This window comes from Gallinula chloropus (genome assembly GCF_964237585.1).
Source record: "Gallinula chloropus genome assembly, chromosome: Z".
Classification (NCBI taxonomy): Eukaryota; Metazoa; Chordata; class Aves; order Gruiformes; family Rallidae; genus Gallinula; species Gallinula chloropus.
In genome coordinates, this window is record NC_140089.1 from 40,667,152 (window position 1) to 40,686,040 (window position 18,889).

The 18,889-nt window shown below is 39.9% G+C and overlaps 1 protein-coding gene across 1 annotated transcript in view; it reads left to right on the forward strand.

The window, feature by feature from the left end:
• Nucleotides 1–18,889, forward strand: part of PTAR1 (protein prenyltransferase alpha subunit repeat containing 1) — a gene marked incomplete at its 3' end in the record, with an annotated part of 33,902 nt that overhangs the window by 3,424 nt on the left and 11,589 nt on the right. The window contains exons 2-5 of the mRNA XM_084278408.1: nucleotides 2,358–2,527; nucleotides 9,751–9,817; nucleotides 15,394–15,498; nucleotides 18,434–18,647. Of these exons, the coding sequence (XP_084134534.1) occupies nucleotides 2,358–2,527; nucleotides 9,751–9,817; nucleotides 15,394–15,498; nucleotides 18,434–18,647 (556 nt within the window). The remainder of the gene's footprint in view (nucleotides 1–2,357; nucleotides 2,528–9,750; nucleotides 9,818–15,393; nucleotides 15,499–18,433; nucleotides 18,648–18,889) is intronic.

An 18,889-nucleotide genomic window follows, 5' to 3' on the forward strand; every position in this document is an offset into this window, starting at 1 on the left:
TACAAGTTGGTCAGAGAATGAATTCAGAACAGCTCCAAGGAGAAGGACTCAGCGGTGTTCATGGATGAAAAGCCTGACATGAGCTGGCAGTGTGTGCTTGCAGCCCGGACAGCCAGATATGTCCTGGGCTGCATCCAAAGAGGTGTGACCAGTAGGTCAAGGGAGGCGATTTTCCTTCTCTACTCCACTCTTGTAAGACCCCACATGCAGTACTGTGTCCAGCTCTGGGGTCCCCAGCGTAAGAAAGGACATGGACCTGTTGGAGTGAGTGAAGAGGGTTCCACAAAGATGATCCGAGGGCTGGAGCATCACTCCTATGAAGACAGGCAGAGACACTCTGGCTTGTTCAGCCTGAAGAAGAGACATTACAATACCTTCAGGGGGCCTACAGGAAAGCTGGAAAAGGACTGTTTATAAGGGCATGGAGTGACATTTCTTCCCTCTCCTTGCTGTTCACCAACTGTTAACAGCTGGTACATTCTTACGATAATTCACAGAGTTAATTAGCTAAAGTGTGGGTGACTGCATCTTCATTGCAGGTGGTGACCTGTATGTCTTTATATGCAAGGCCAGGCAAAGTTTGGCCAAGAACTGGGTTTAACGTTCATGAAACAAATGAGCAACAAGTACACACTGAATTCAGCCTGTAAGGTGCCATGTTGAAAGAAGCAGACTGGAAGGTCCTGAAGAGTTTAACCTGTGTTGAGTGGAGCAGCAGGGATGAGGGTCTTGCTTTGATACCCATGCCTTGCAATTGGTGAGGTAGGAAAACACTGTTTTTCTACTCTCCTTAGATGATCAGGGTTGGCTAAGGGATGTGTGTGTGTGTTTGGAGACAGAACTAAATGATTTACAAGTATCATACCTTGAGATGTTCGTGTTCTTTATGACTTGTGATATATGGAAGATTAAATCCGTTCTGAATGAGTAGGTATTTTCTTGAAAAAGCACGTGGTGTCATTTTTGATTACTGATAGCCAGTGAGGACACAAAACTAAATTGTTACGCTCAGATTCTCCGCTAACGAAATTAGTATAAGATAATTGAGTTGGGGCTGTAGGTTGACACTTGGGATGTATCTGTGGACCTTGTATTGAGAAAACTTAAGGTGGAGAATTTGCTCATCTGAGATCACGAGAGTTTTGGGGTTTTTTTCCTGCTTGACATCTGAGGATCTCCCTCATCAGCAACAGAATTATCCACTAAACAGAAGTTGGTGGGAAAAATCATGCATAATGGAAAGCATAAAATAATGTTTCTTTCTGTTCAAACAAATGTGAATGCTTGACAACCTCTGTGGGTTTTGGTTTTGTTTTTTTTTTAAGAAGCTGTTAAAGCTGCTCTTCCAACAAGCCTGCATGCTAGAAAAAGTAAAATATGGTTGAAAGTCTTGCTTAAAGTTTACTATTCAAAGTTGCCATTTAATTGGTCTGGTCTTTCTGCCCCAAATTTTCCACCTGTTCATCAGGCTGCCTTACACAGAAGAAGGAAAAACAGCACATGTGGAAGTGCACACACTGGCGTGCATGTGATGTTTCTTTTGCCTGATCTTTGGTTTTAGAGCACTTGGTCACGCTGCTGTAGGGCAGACCTGGACCCCTTTTGGTCAGTCAGCTGCCTGTACTGGTTAATGTGTTTCGTTTCCCTTGCCAGTAGCAGTTGTTGCGGCTCCATCATGAAGTGAGGGGAACTGTTGTTCCCCTGGGTTAAACTGTTTAGGTGGTAATCTGAAAGTACAAAGAAAGGGACCTTCTTTTGTTTGCAATCTTTGGGGAAATATAGTAAAACTTTTCTGATTATCAAGATGAGTAGAGCCAGAATCACCAAAATGAATCTTCCTGGAAAACATTTAAAGGATTTTGAATTCATGCCTGTCTAATCATGGCTTTTGCTTCCAGAGTCTTCAGCAAGTCTTAAAATATTTACCGTTTTCTATAACTAGAGCATTAGGGAATTAAACCAAAATTTTAAGAGTGGCTCTCAATTCAGAAACACAACTGGCTTTCATGTTGTGTCTGAATAAATTGTGCAGAGGAAAGATAACATTGATGGGTTTTGCACAGTTTGCATCTTTATTCATGCCTGAAAACATGTTTCAACTATGAATTTGCTGTGTTAATATGCCGCATGACTTTTATGGAGGATGGCTTTCTGAAAATGCATTTTATCATACCTGCATTCCAGCAAGAATCAGGAAGGTGAGCTAAGGATGATGAGTGCAGGTTTTGGTAAAAACAGGGAAAAAGATGATGAACTGACTGGGCGGGAAGCATTGCCAGCCTACCCTGTTGAGAAAAATAATTGCCATCTATGGGAAATAAGCTTAATTATGTTGGGTTTTGTTTTTGTTTTTTAAGAGATGAAATTGGATTGATACCCTGCCCTGAAGCCAGGTATAACCGGAGCCCTATCGTCCTGGTGGAAAACAAGCTTGGTGTTGAGAGCTGGTGTGTCAAATTCCTCTTGCCATATGTCCACAATAAACTTCTACTTTACAGACAAAGAAAACAGTGGCTGAACAAAGATGGTAAGTTACACAGTGGTAGCATGGTATTTTATGTGATTTGTAGTGCACATTTTTTATTTATCACAGATTTGTTTAGTTTGGCAAAGACCCCTAAGGTTGAGTCTAACCATTACCCTAACCCTAGCAAGCCCACTGCTAAACCATGTCCCTAAGCACCACGTGTATGCGTCTTTTAAGTATCTCCAGGGATGGGGACTCCACCACTTCCCTGGGCAGCCTGTTCCAGTGCTTGATAATCCTTTTGGTAAAGAAATTCTTCCTAACATCCAATCTAAACCACCCTTGGCATAACTCAAGCCTGTTTCGTGTTGTCTTACTGCTTGTTACTTGGGACAAGAGACCAAGACCCACTGGCCACAGCTGACTTGCAGTTAGCTGTAGAGAGTGAGACAGTCTCCCCTCAGCCTCCTTTTCTCCAGGCTAAATAACTCCGGTTCTGCTAGTTGCTTCTCACAGGAGTTGTGCTCTGGATCCCTCACCAGATTCATTGCCCTTCTCTGGACACACTCCAGCACCTCAGTGTCCTTGTAGTAAGGGGCCCAAAACAGTGTTTGAAGTGTGGCCTCACCAGAGCAGAGTATGGTGGATGATCCCTAGTCCTGCTGGTGGCACAGTTTCTGATAGAGGCCAGGATGCTGTTGGCCTTCTTGGCCACCTGGGCACACTGCTGGCTCATACTTTCAGCCAACAACCCCAGGTCCTTTTCCACTTAGCAGCTTTCCAGCCACCCTGCCCCAAGCCCATAGCATTGTGTGGGGGTTGTGACTCCAGGGCAGGACCTATCAGTTGGCTTTGCTGAACTGGATACAGCCAGCCTTGCCACATTGATCCTGCCTGTCCAGTTCCTTCTACAGAGCATTCCTACACTCAGTCAACACTCCCACTCAACTTCATGTCTTCTGCAAACTCACTGAGGGTACGGTCAGTCCCCACATCCAGATCATTTACCTTTTTTGACATTACCCTGGCCCTTCTTAAAGCCGGTTCAACCTGTTCTGAAAGAACTGAGTGTTACTTGGAAGGAGGGCAAGCTTTGGATTGTGCATCTTGGCAACCTAAATGAGTTGTATGTTTGCTGAGTTGGAAAAGTAAATCCATTTTCCCTTGTCCAAGCTGGAAGGGTTAGATGGAGATGACTTATTTCCATGCGTGATTTAGGGAAACAATGTTTATAGAAGGAATTTTGTCCTCCTTTCCCGAGCCAGGAGGAAAACTGTGGTGATACGTGCATCCAAAGCAAGAAGTAAGAGTGTTTTTCAGACATAGGGGTACCAGCAATCGTTTGTCTATACAGATTAGTAATGGTACTTTGGGTTTGGTTTTTAATGTTTTGCTTGCTTCAGTATGTTACCTGTTTTGTTTTGGTTTTAAAGAATTATAAATGAGTGTGACATGGGGGATACTTGGCTGCTAACAAAGTGTTCTGTTCAGGATAAGAATTAAAAACAGTAACTGTAGTTTAATATTTTTGTTCATGGTTTCAGGTCTTACCCAAATAGCAGTCAGCAAAAAAAAATGTGCTTACTCTAGGCTTACCTCAGTGTCTTATTCATGGCATTTGTTCATGTTCATTTTGAGGCCTCTTTCTAATATCTTCTATCTCCTGTGGCATTTTTAACATTTTTGTGCCCAAAACAGAGGGATATCTTTCCTACTGAACACCCAGTGACCGCTCACAGAATTTAGGTCTTTACTATCTCACATAGTAAAGTCTGATGTTGGGTTGCTCACCATATTTTATTTTTTTTTTCCTGATTACATGAAAGTGATCCACAAAGCACTGGCTGTGTCCATTGTATTGAGATTTAAAATTACTGTCTTCCCCTCCTGGAACATATCAAACAGCCACCATCCATTGGGTTGTGTTGATTGCTGTTACAGCAGGAGCAGTCTCCCTGGTTGCTTGATGAGCTAGTGTGTTAATTATATTTTAAATAATGGGATGCTAGCAGACATCTGATGCAGACTGTACCATTTAGTCATATAACTAATACGTTATCTTGAACAGGTAGGTTTTTCAGAGGAGGACTGTGCAGACTCGGAGAAGAGATCTGGTTAGAAACATCTTCTCATTGATGTAACTGCCATTTGCTTTTCTCTTTCATTTTTTATTACTGTAGTGTGCTTCACATTAAGTGGATGAAACAAGCTGTGCACTTTCCCTTTACTAAAGCAGAGGGTAAAGGAGGGTCAGATGGTGTTAGATGAGTTCATAAATGTATGTTTGAGCTTCTTTTTGCATTAAGGGAAAACTCCATTCTCCTCTGTCTCTTCCCTCAATTACAAAAGTCCACGTAAAATGTGTGAGAAGATGCGATTGACAGAGTTTTCATGTCTGCTAAGGTTCTATCTCTACTGTAAAACATCATTAGGACCTCAACATTTTAATGACCTCTCTGCACAGTAAGGTGCAGCTTGTTGAGTTTAGTATGTTTTACCATAATTGAATTTCACATTGAATAGGAGACTTTACTAGTAACTGAACTGCAGTGGTGGGGGGTGTGAAGGTGGAAGCCATTGCCAGGTGGACTTTCAGAATTGTCTCTCGTGTGGTGTAAGCAGGCATACTCTAGTGAGTTAGGTTTTCTGTGTATCTGAAATATCCTTAAGGATTTTTCTCCAAATTCCTTTGTGTAGGCAAAATTGTATGCTTGGAATTTGGCAAGGTAGTTATTTTCTTGTAAATATAGTGAAGGGATAGATTGTTTATTACCGCTGCAAAACTCCTCTGCATATTCTATTGATGATTGTAATAAACAGTGATTGCAAATGTAGTCTCTTGTTACCTCTTTTGTGTTGCTTGAATTACTGAAAGCCATTTTAAATTGAACGGAGAACAAAAAGAGGATGCTGATTCAAATGTCTGCTTTTAGATGTGCTGTCTGATATTTTCCTGGAAGAAGGAATTTATTTATGGTTTCTCTTGGATGCTTGAAGAAGATAGTGCCTTGGAATCCCAAATCATGATTACTTCCCATGCTATTGTTCCAGTTTAGAAATGTTATTCTTACAATATGTTTTTATCCCTTCTCCAGTATATTTTTAAAAATTTTTGTATTCATAATATTTGTGTTATTACAAAATGTGTTCAGAAATTTCTACAAGTTTCTCTTTTTATGCAAAGTATTGCTGCACATATTCCCACAATATCCTTACTTTCCATAAGCCCATCTTACAACACTTTTCTGAGAACAGCCCTCTTTTGAGAAAATACTGGAGCCTGTGCTTAAATCACAGCAAAAGACCTGAAGTGGAGTGTTTCTTTAGTCCTGGCGTGCCTGTTACTGTAGCTCTGGATGTAGGAAACCCAGTCAACTCAGGGTTTGCTTGTAGCCTGGATCTTGCTGAGAGTGCTTGTAGTAACAGTGTTTGTGCCCCATCCCAGACTTCTGCATTATAAGTTTATGGTCAGACTCGATGATCTCAAGGGTTTTTCCTACCTAAATGATTCTGTTCCATTGTTGCACAAAGATCAAACGTTACCCACATGAAGGAACTGAGTATTACTTTGACGTTTTCCTTTTATCTCCTCCTTCCTTTGGAGGATACAGTGAACCTGTGTAACAGGAAAATGGACAAAATTGTACACAAGCTTTTGTTTAAGCTGGGTTCTATTTGTATCTGTTTCAGGTCCTGACATTGCCAGAGTAGTCATGTTAAATGAAAATCATGACTTCGTAGCGTAAACAAACTATTTTCTTTTAAGTGGAGTCATGTAGACAAAGTGTTCAAAAGGCTGAACTAGGCAATAATAAGCTTTTCCTTAACATGTCTTTTCAACCATAGCATCTTGTCATGGTTTTACCCCGGCTGAGAGCCGAGATCCATGCGGCTGCCTGCTCTTTAAAGGAACAGAGCAGGGGGAGAAGTGGGGGGGGCGTGAGGCAAGGGAAGGGAAAAGGAAGGGGCAAATAACAACCCCAAAACCAAGAAACCAAAAGCCCGTGGGTTGGGATAAGGATAGTTTACTAAAATAGCAGAAAGACAAAATATAACAATGCTAACAGGACTTTAGAGCAAAAAATATATGAAGCTGTTGATACACAATGCAGTTTCTCACTGAACCCACAACTCAGGCCGTGCCACCCAGAGCCGTCCCGGAACCCGACCGTCCCCCAAAAACCTGGAGCCGCCCCTCTTCTCCTCCAGTCAGCCCCCCTTTATACAGAGCAGGACGTAATTGGCATGGAATACTCTCTTTGGCCAGTTTGGGTCACCTGTCCTGGCTTCATCCCTCCTTTCTCATTAATAGAGAAATATGAAGAACTGAAAAAGTCCTTGACTGCTTGACCACAAATAAAAACATCAGGGTGTTACCAGCACTGCTTTCATTTTAACTCTGAAACACAGCATTCCATCCACTGCTACAAAAGAAGTTAACTCCATCCTGACCAAACCCAGGACACATCTCCAGTGGTAGTACTCAGCAACTGCTAAACCATTATTGTATTTACAAAATCCAATGCGAAGAAGTCTGGATTTTTTTTTTGTCACTTAATTTGGAACTGCCTCTAACCCTGTGCTTTGTTGCAGTGTTTTGCTGCATCTCTACTTATTCTGCACTGCAGTTTTGTTGACCTTTCCCTCCTATAGCAAATGCTTTTCTCTCCTGTAACAAATAAAAAGGTCCTGTGGACACATCTCCTTTATTGCACAGTCCTGTTGGATCAATGCTTAGCATAGTTGAGCACTGAAACCTTTAGATGCAACCCACTGGCACCTTGGCAAAGTGATAAGCAGCTGAAAAGTAAAGCTCACCCTGAGAAGTATCCATCAACCTACATTTGGTGCCCTGAACTCTTCCTAATGTGTTTCAAAAATTATACTAAACCAGTGATTTTCTGACAGTCTAGATAAACTTTAAGTTATAGTTCAAAATATGTGATTCTTTTTAATGTTAGTTTCTCCCCTACACAAGGTTTTTTTTTGTGTGTATGTTTGGGTTTCTTGTAGGTTTGATGGTGCTTTTAGTGTTGTTTTTTGTTTTTAGAAATAATGGGCAGGTGGAGAGAAAGTTGGCTGAATGGGTTAGACCTTGCTTAAGGTTAGCAACAAAGCTAGTACTTCATGGGGTTTTTTTTAATGTTTTTTTTTTCTCCTTGGGGAAACTGAGTTGTCATGTGAATCTGAGGTAAAGAAGATCTATGTTACCTTGGAAGAGTTATTATTAGCACTTAGCCTGTTGCATTTTGAAAGGTGATTTATGTGTATTGTTTATGACACAAGGTAATAATAGAGTAATCGGAGCATTTGATGATGTATATTCATTATATGTCAAATTGAGAGACTTTAAAAATAGAGAATATTTTAAGAAGGTAAAATAGAAAGTCTGTGAAACAATGACAGCTCACAATTTTAACTATAGATCCATGTAACTGCTGTTTTGTTAAATGTTGACAATGAAGTTTTTGAAGGTAAAATTGAAACACTAGCCAGAAAAACACTTTGTAGGTGTTTAATTTTACATATGTGAGTAATTTCAGATATTTCAACTGGGCAATTAATCTGCCTAAAATTAAATAGGCGTTGAAGTACTTTGCTGGTTCAGGAATTGGGTAAATCACATAAAAAGGTTTGTACGTTTAGGCAGGAGATTGGGAGGGCACTGGCTACACAGAGTGATTCAAAAGGAAGAATGTTTTAAAAGGGAAAATAAAAGAAGTTACTTCCTTGAGGTTATTTTTAAATATCACTATAACAGCTTACTGCAGAGTTGATAGTGTACACCAAAGATTCTCGCCCCCTGTTATATGGTGACGTAACATGTTCCTCATAAGCAGGAACATCATTGTAAACACAAATTCTTGGACATGAGTGAACAAGCAGTCATCCAGTAATATAAAAGTATACTATTTTAGATCCATTTAAATATTTCACTTCTCTCAAGGTCTTGGTTCAAAGATGTAAGAAGTCATGTTCCTTTGCATTTTGAATTAATATGCTCTGTTATTGTTGCATTTTATTGGTGACTTCTAAGAATTTGCTTTTTCAGTCATGTTAACCAAACTAACCAGAAATCTAGTTCTTTGGGATATCCTCTTTTCCCTTTTTTTTACCATAAAAGGTAATAAAATGCCTCCTATTTGCTATAAATCACCTGAGTATAGCTGCCTTAGTATGTTAAATGCAGGGTAATAGAAGTCCATATAGTCGCCCTTAGTGTTTGAAGCAAGTTTCTTCTTCTCACTCAATTGCAAAATTACCATGTAAATTTAAGAATTATGATTTCAGGGCAGGCTAACTGATCTGTTGCTGTTTCTCCTTGGAGCAGAGGTGAAGGGAGCCAGCCACCACATTGGTTAGTATCTCAAGCTTAAGACAGATCCCCAGTGTCACCCTGGTAGGACTCAACCAGCCCGAGCGGTGCAGTGGAGTGCAAAGTCAGAGGGAAAGACTGGGTTACAATGAAATTGCTCTTCCATTCTTCCAGTCTCAGTTTTACAGCATTGTTAAAAACAAACATAATATGTAAATCTGCAGTCTGTGCAGTGCTTGAAATTGGGGATGTGAACAAATGTTATGTTTGTGCTTTGTTTCTTTAGTGAGTTTGACAGCCTTGCTTCAGACAGAGGTTTTCATTTCAAAATGTATTTAAAGTGTTTTCTGTGCAGTTAGTGGAGTTATTTTGTGGTCCTAATTCATGGTTATGGTGTTTCATTTTCCTAGCTACAGGGGTTTTTATAATATGTGGTGGGGGGTTTTTGTAGCAATATAGTATATGGCAGCCATCTGCAGCTCAGACTTGTACTGAAATAGTAGGATACAGTTTTAATGGTGCTGTCTTATTTTAAAATGGTTGAATTTTCTTTGAAGATTCTCTGTTTATGATATATACAATGTATACAATGTACCTGCAATTTAAATCACTAAATACTCCAGGATTCTGCGTAATTGCAGTCCCTTGCTGAGGCCATGCCATCTGTTTGACCTTACCTGTACTGCTATAATCAGAAACTTCAATCTGCACATGTCTTAAATGTGAGTTGTTGGTGAGACAAGTCCATTATTTTTAATAATGAAAAGGGAGGATATGGCAGATTTTTCTCCCTCTTAACGTTTTGTTTGGAATGAGGCAGGGCAGTGTTTTGCAAAGGTGGGCATACCTAAGTACAGCAGGCTGCAGAAGAGAGCGACTTTGAGGAAGGACAGGGAGTGAGGGTAGGAAGAAGGCTGCTTTGTGAGCATTATGACTAACCTTTGTGTCACTTGTTCAATCGTTTTAGATCTCATAGATATCACGTGTACCCTGCTGCTGCTGAATCCCGACTTCACTACTGCTTGGAACGTGAGGTATGTTGTGCTCAGTGAATGACATCAGAAAGACCTGAGCTTTATGTGTGAATCAGCTGTAAGCTCTGGTTTAAGTGGTAATTAATTAGTGACATGGTAAGAGCTTTTCAGCTAAGGAGAGCTGAAGGAATGTTAAAAATCTTTTCTGTACTGTACGTCTTGCAGATAATTTCAGGATTGGGTTTTTTGGTTTGGTTTGGATTTTTTTGTAGTGCAGGCTAAAGATTATACTGCTGCATGTGCAGACACACATTTGGCCCACATTTTGGTTGGATGTAAGTCCCATTGAATGCCACTCCTCTCCTTCTGTCAGCTAAGAAAGGGCATTTATAACCTCCAGATGGGCATGTCCTTTTCCCTGAATCACATCGTGCCCAACTGATGGCTGCTGTCTTCACTATTTTCATTTTACCCCTCTGAACATTATACCTAAGTCCCTTTGAGATTACAGTTCAACTTGCTGCCATTACAGATTCACAGAATCATAGGGGTTGGAAGGGACCTCTAGAGATTGAGTCCAACCCCCCTGCCAAAGCAGCTCCCCAGTTCATATTGCACAGATAGGCGTCCAGGCGGGTCTTGAATATCTCCAGAGAAGGAGACTCCACCACCTCCCTGGGCAGCCTGTCCCAGGGCTCTGTCACCCTCACTGCGTAAAAGTTCTTCCACATGTTGGTGTGGAACTTCCTGTGCTCCAACGTTGAGGCCATTGCCCCCTGTCCTGTCCCCACAGACCACTGAAAAGAGGCTGGCCATTTCCCCCCGTGTCCCACTCTTCAGGTATTTGTAAACATTAATAAGGTCCCCCCTTAGTCTTCTTAAGGCTGAACAGCACCAATTCTTTCAGCCTTTCCTCACAGGGGAGATGGTCCAGGCCTTTGACCATCCTTGCAGCCCTCCTTTGGACTCTCTCCAGGAGATCCGTGTCTTTTTTATACTGGGGAGGCCAGCACAGTTCACTGCAAAAGAGGAGGAGGAGGGCAGCTAATCCTTTATTCCAGATACATTTTCCCCCACTCTGCTCCTTCCTTGTGCTGGTTGAGATTAGTCTAGCTGCAGCACCTGTCCAGAGGCTGTTGTGGAACAGGAGAAGGAATTCATCTCTTGGTTCTTAATGGAGCCCAGAAGCAACAGTTCTTCACAACCCTGTAAGCTGATAATTTTTGTGGAATTCTTGAGGTTTGGGGAAATACTCTCTTTCTGCTGCTGTGGTAATCCTGGAGACAGTCTTAAAGGAATTGGTTTAGAAGAGCTGGAGGGCTGACAGAAAATTATGTGCTAGTGTCTGAGAGGGCTGTCATTAAAAGTAGGCATTTTGTAGTTCAGATGCATTATTGCAGTAGGAAAAATTAAGAAAATGACAGCAAAGGATGATGGCTGTAGGTAGCTGTCAGCCCTAGATGTGGCAAATTCAGGTCGGTTTCTGGGTTTTTTTCCTCTTGCCCCCTTCTTTCACTGCTGGTATAGTTCTGTAGGATTCTGCTGTGATCTGTATCTGTCTAGCATCTCAGGTCTAAGAAAGGGGGATGAAAGTGATAACAAAAGGCTTACTGTCATGAAAATGTATAGCTTGAGTAGCTTTCAAGTGATAAAATGGAATTAGGAACATGTATAAGCACTAGAGCTACTAGAGTAATATAATCTTTTGGTACTTAAAACTGAATTCAAGTTTTTGTTCTAGGTTTTGTGGGAAATTTTTTTTAATGCAAATACATCCAATCCTTATCAGTCTGGCTTTTGCTTCTGCCTGAATTAGTTTGTTCTTATGTACACTGTGAGGAATAGTTCAAAGTTGTAAATTGAATTTAAAGTGCTAAGAAATAAGGATGAAGGTTGTTTCCTCTTGTATGATGCTTACAGTGTATCAAAGTATATTAATTACTGCAGGAGGTGGCCTTGATGCCCAAATCCGTGGCCAGTGGCCTGATAGACAGTCTGTCTTCGATGCTGCAGTTAGCGTTCAGGGAGGAACTGCTGTTACATCAGGCAGCCAGTAGCTATGGAGTTTATCACCAAGCCATCTCTAGCCAAGGCACTGCTTTGAATCTCACCTTAACTTGTTTTAGGCTGCTACTGGGAGTTTTTTGAAGGGTAGGCACTTAACTGGCACAACATTTTGGCTTGCGTTTTGTGAAATTCCTGCTTCAGTAAGCTACAGGTCAAGATAGCCAGGCATGTGGCGTAAGAGAGTCACAGTAGTCTTGAGGACAGAGTATATTCTGCACAAATGCTGGAGGTTAATCATTATCCTGAACTGGTATAAACTGGGAGCTAATTGTGTGGGGCTGGCACTCTGCTCGCAGAACATGATGGATCTGCCATGGGATGACTGTATTTGTCTTGCTGAGAGGGTGTTTGTCATGCCAGATTCATCTTCCATTCTCCACACACAAGTTAACTGCTGTATTTTAAGAGAAAAAATTGTCATAGGCCCTAAGTAGCCTAAAAAATCAGAGGTGTAATAGCTATTTGCTGGATAGAAGCCTTGCACGTGCTGAATTTGAAGACACAAGAGGAGGTTTGTTTGAGGGTGGGGAAAGAATATCTCTTCCTTGATAAGGAGACAGGACTTGCAACAGGAGGATGACTGGAGTAGCAGTCTGGAGGGCTTATGAGCAGTTGAGTTCAGGCAACAGTCGTATATGGTTGTGTCTGGTTAACAGAGCACAAAAGAGCGTAAATCTCGAAGTGTGCTACCTGCTAGGAAGAGGTAGGCAATCAGTGTAACTTTGGAACTGTTCTAAACAACTGTCATGTGCCTGCACAGGTTTGTTTATTCTTTTGTTTTCATTGGAAGTTACTAGAAAGGGACAGAAGGGCAGGGAATACTATAAGCTGTAGTGTAGGAAGGCAGGCTAAGGAATAGGAGATGTTTGCCACTTCTTAGAACTGAGGCAAATCCTTGTTGTACTGAATGACCAACAAGACAGCTCCACTTGTTAATCATAATTCCAGTTATCCTGTGGTTTTTTGAAGTTGAAAACTCTTCCAAGTTAAACTGACCAGTCTTCATGTAAGTGTTTGCAAAGGAGTTGTTGTGTTTCTGATCTTGCCAGTATACATGCTGGCATGTACAATTGTTTGAAAGCCAAAAGACACAAGGTAACAAGAAGTCTCTGAAAAGTCATCCTATCAGATGCCAGTGGCTTCAAAGGTGTCAGCAAAAACATAAGGCCAGTCAAAATAATTGCTGATTATCTTTTATGGGAGCTAGAATTGAAGGCTGAAAAATTATAGCAAAAAAGCGAATTAGAAGATTATATATCTCAAGTTGGATGTTTGCTGATGAAGCTTAAAATTTAGAGGTTTCTTTGTGAGCATATACTTACTCATATCCGTGATTGAAGTCCCTTATTTGTGCATGATGGGATCTCTCATTTGAAAATCTATGAAGCTAAAAGCTGCTTTTTTACCACAGCAGTGAGACTCTTGTTTCTCATGTTCCTCAACTTTGCAAAAGAGTAAATTTTCTTTAAACATGTGTGAGCCTATTTATTTACGGTTAACACTTGAATAGAGAAAGAGTAACTTCTTCACCAAGGGTTTAGTTTTTGAGAGGTGGGTGGCCTGGTGATCTGTCGATCACGTTTTTCATGTTAGACTGATCTGGGCTGATTTTTCATTGTCAATGTGGTGATTTTCACCAAAATGTTACCTTTTGCATTGCAGTAGCGGGACAATTATTCCACCTGCTCCAGTGTTGGCATTCCCTGAATCTTTCTCTTGTCTGCTTTGCAAAAGTTACCACACTGGAACCGAGCAGCCTGGTGGTCCTGCTGCTCCTGGCTGCTACACCTGCATGTCCTGTTGGGCACCAACTAACAGCACCCAGTCTGAAGCATGCTGGTACTTGCCTCAGATAACAGCAATTGTTATCCCACTAGCTATGTTTCTGATGTCTGCAGGCAGTTCTCTACTGACATCACTAGATATCAGGAGCAAAACTTCCTTAAGGATTGTTCAGCTGTTGGCTCAATAGCAAAACGAGAGTCTAGGCTAGTGCCTAGATATGTGTATCTCACTATTTTTCTTGAATTTGAAATAATACATTGCTTGCTGTTAATGTTGCTGTATGATCTTCTGACAGTGGGTACACAGTTCAGTTAAAGCAGTACAAAGCCAGTGTACCACATGGAGTTGGTTTCCTACTGAAAACTTCCAAAGCAGACAGAAAATGTCAGTAAGTGCTCACCCTAAAAGAATTTGTCAGTTTGTGAGACTTGGGCCATAACCTAAAAATCACTGTATGTGTTCTGTGCCAGACTATTGAGAAGTTTTACCTTCTTATGGGATAGTAGGGTTTGGGATTTTTTTTTTTTTCAGAATCTATTTCCTCCCTCCTTCCTCTGCCGCCTCTTTTTTTGGTAAGAAAATTGATAATTTGCTCTTCACCTGCTCATTGGTCTTTTGCTAAACCTGGTGTCCTGTGTATCATTATGATGAACCATAAATCCTTTTAAAAAATCAAAACCCAAGCAAACCAAAAAACCTACAACCCATAATGAATTTGCACCAAACCCGTGACAAAATTGCCTCTGATTCTTGTACTTTGTTTTTAATTGTTACTTTTGGAGGTTCTTGTCTGGAAATGGTAACTTTGGAACTTGCTACATCTTTACTTCAAAGTTGCTATCAACTAAATTGGAAACTTAATTCCATGGGAGTAACTGGTGGCAGGGTGATGTCTACAAATGTGTTTGGAGCAGGCAGTAGGAGTTACAAAACCAGAAAGAAAAATAAGGTGAGGAGATGGGAATTCTTTGCTGTGATAGTGGAAGAGATAAATAGGAACTTTCACTTTTCTCTGACTGTTGGAGGTGCTCACAGAAGGGTTACGCTGGATTAATGTTAACATTTTATTAGGGCAAATTCTTTTTCCTTTTTTTTCAAACCAGCAGTTGCTTTACACATAGTCTTTCTAGCTTTTCTGTTACTTTTGAATAACATTTTACAAATTTCTATCTAAATTTAGAAATCCTTGATACTCTTGAGCCCTATTTAAAAAATAATGGCGTGGAGCATGTGGGGGAGACTCTGTGGAAGAGTAACTCTATTTTCAGGTGTACAGAATTATCTAAGGGTTTAAATTCAAGAAGGAATGTTTAGTCACATACATAAGCCAGTTGGCAGCCCTTGGATCAAAGAAAAGTAAAAGGCAGCTTGTGTTACTAAAATGCTTTTAGAGTGTGCAGATAAAAAGCAACATTATTCTCAACAAGCATTCCATATAGCCCAAGCTCATTGGCTTTTTGACTAATAACAGAAAATGTGATGGAGAGCCACACTCAAATTGATTCAGTGATTTCTGGGTAGGTTTGGGAACAAATGGGTTGTATGTGTTCAGATGAAGATAAAGCTCTTTAATCTGGATTTATTGTATTGGGCCTGGTTGAATAGGGTGCACACATATATAGCAGAGTGGAATAGGATCATCCACCAAAGGCTTTTTGAATTCTTGTAGTTTGACAGTAAAGTTCTATTATGATACAAAAGAAATGCCATGCTCTTTGTTACTGAAATATGTGTTCTGTTTTTGGGTTACTTTTATTCATACAAATTTATTTTATCTTTTGTAGGAAAGAATTAATACTGTCTGGCACTTTAAATCCACTTAAAGATTTGCATCTTGGAAAACTGGCATTAACCAAGTTTCCAAAGAGTCCAGAAACATGGATTCATAGGTTTGTTTCACTCGCCTTTTGTTGCCTCCCCAAACCTAAATGTTTTGTTTGGGTTTTTTTCCTGTGCTTGGGTTAAGAAGAGCCATAGGTGAAGGAGGACATGTAGAAATTTAGCAGATTCTTTGAGCCATTCATTGCAAGATACTGCGCTTTGGCTTTTGAAGATACCTGTCTGGCTTTTACACTGGGAATTAGAATTAGACGTACCTTTTTTGCTGCCTATTTTTTTAATAAACTTGGAGGTGGGATGAATTTTCCTCAAGGTTTACCTAAAATTCTTGATGTGAGAATTCTGATTCCATCCCTAGTTAGTATTTGGGGTGGTTTCTCCCTCTTTCCCTCCTCCAACTTACTGCTGTTTTGCTTGTCTACAGGCATATCAGAAAGACAAGTATCTGTAAAAGCTAATCTTAATAATGAAAGTTGAGTTCTTTCCCATTCCAATGCTGGACCTTTTGTTTTGGGTGTGTATGTATTTATAATTTATAATCTATGCAGTCTGACTAAGTCACCACTACTAAATATTGAAATAACAGCATAATTTGGAAAAGATAACTACAGAGTTACTCAGACACACGAAGCTAACTGTATCAGTCATGACCAAGTGTACATAAATGCCTGTAGCAGCATAGCTAAGTGAAGGATACATCCATTGCTCAAATTTGTTTAAAAAAACCCAAAAAAACCCCCAAAACTTTGTGTGTGACTTTGTTTTTCATTACATATTTTCAGAGGATAACTCATCCGTTTATAGGCAGCCTTAAACAGATTTGAACGTAGCACATTACAAAGCAGTTTACAGTGCTTGCATTTCACGTGTCCAGCATTAGGACAACTGTAAAGGGAATTCATACTGTATCAAAAAAACTTAAATATGCTTCAGTTGTACTGATAATGTGGGGATTTTTAGATGGGGGGTGGGGTGTTGTTAATAAACTCTTTGCATGCATGAGCTGAAAATTCTCAAAGTTAACCTAGAATGCAATAGATGGGACATTCCTAAATGTTTCATAACAGAAATTCGGTAGATCCCTATAAGTTAATTTCTTTGTTAGTAGCATTGATAGAGCAACAACATTGATGAATTTCTGCAACATTGGTTTTTAATTTTGGTTTTCGCAACTACTTTTCATCCTGTCTGTGCTGCTGACTCATCCTGCTTGATTGCTTTGTTTGAAGCAAAAGGAGTAGGTAGAAATAATGGGAAAAAACCCTTGCAGTTTGCCATGGTTTAGCCTTTCCCACATGGTAGCTAACACCAGAAAACCATGGTTATTTTTTTTTGCACGTAACTAGTGCTGAACCTGGTGCCATCCATACCATTGAGATGATAACACATTTTTATGAAATTGGTCAGAATGCTAGGTTCTTAATACTTGTCTCTTAAGAGAAAAAAAAAATCTGACTATAAATGCCATGCAATCTTAGGAGTATTTTAATAGTGTTGGAATGTGTTATTCTTTCTCAAATTGCCTAAACCATAAAAGAATATTTGAGGGCGATTGTACAATTGACTTGGATTTGGATGTGCTGACCACAGTTGATGCATGTTAGGAAATAAGATGTGCAAAAATTTTCCTTCTGCATCATCATAGTGACTAATACTGTGTTTTCTGTTCTACCATGATACCAAATTTCAGACAGATGTGCAAAAAAAAATCAGGGTGATTATGAAATTCTGTAAGACCTATCCAATTTTTTTTTCTTACATATGGCAGATACAGTCTCTAAAGATATCAGAATGCCTGTGGTACATTTTGCCATATGGCCTTTCACTATACCTTCTGGGGAGTTTCAGATAGATGTTGTACATGTACTGTCAGTATAGTTATTGATTACAAAATTGTCACTGAGAAATCATGTGTTCCTTTGTCATAATTCCAGGAATTGCTATATTATTAGGAACATCCTTAATGTGGCAGAATAAACGGGATTTCTTTGCTCCAAACTTACTGGAGAAAATGTTCTCATAAAAACTTCCAAAATAATATTGAACAGGTACCAAAAATACATTTTGAATCTTCTGAGGTCTTCCATTACTCCCATGCAAAAAGTCTAGAAAGGAGCTTAGATTTAATTTCATGTTTTTTCTTTTGTTGTAGCCAAGAGACTTTGAAGTCCTTTTGTTTTCACGTGTTCCTGTACATACACTTTTTCTGCAATCCTTACTGTATTGAAAAATCCTTATTTTAAGAAACTGAACTAATTTTGAGAGGAATAATTTGTCTTTTTATGGTTCTACTCAGAAGTCAACGTTAATGAAATATTTATCTCTTGTTAAAGGCATTGTGTGCTACCAATTGTGCTTTTGTGCCTAGACATTGTTAGAATTTCCCATTTGCAAATCTGCTGATTCAAATGAAAAAATACTAGATGGCCATGTTTGGATCAGACTTGTTTAAAAGCCAAAAATTAAGTCTTCAAAGTTACTACATTTCATAAGGTAAAGTTGCACAGCAAAGAGCGTGGTTGGTTTGGCTGTACATATTTAGTTAAAACACACGTTCCGTAGGAAGCCACTGTATGTCAGTGCTGACAAACATAAAAAATACAAAGCACAGTTACATTTTTTTTTAAATTGAATTTATTTCTTTCCATCTTATTTTGGATACTACAGGGCTATACAAGTCATCCTCTCATTGAAAGTTTGGTGCAGACAGTTGCTTTTTCATAAGTCTGCTGTTTACTTCTAGTCTGATACAAGTAACCACGGCCACTTACAGTTAGTGAACAAACACGTTCAGCTTTCAGTATGGGAAGAGCTCAGACGGTTACGTTTACTGCATTTTCTTATTCATCATCTAGTTACAGTGTTTGGATAGTTGAAGTATCAGAAAGGCTTGGCTGATTTCTAAAAATTAAAAAAAAAAAACAGAGTATGTTTTTTCTCCTGACATTTCTCTGTCGCCGCTAACGCTGCACGTGGTTTAACCAGGCGGTGGGTGCTGCAGCAGCTCGTTCAGGAAGACTCCTTGCCTGGTCTTGTGACTAAAGGGAACTTGGGAGCTGCACCCCTGGAGAGGATTCACCGACTGGTGCAGGAGGAAATGAGTGTCTGCTCTGAAGCTGCTGGGAGATACCCAAGCAACTACAATGCCTGGTCCCATCGCATCTGGGTTTTACAGCATCTGGGAAACCTGACTGTCAAGGTATAATACAATTGTGAAAAAAGACTTACATTTCCTTGTCTGGAAAACATACTGACTTGCCAACCAGATCCTATGATGTGGATGTAGTGTCATGTTAAGTTAGCACAGGTAGCTTAGGGTGGTTTGAAAAGTACTTTTGTGGATTCTTCTTGCCTGTGTAGGCAGGTTCTGTTCTCCAGAAAGAACAGATTCTTTTTCTTGCCCATGTAGAGAGTTCTGTTTGTCTGTTAATGTGAGTTAAT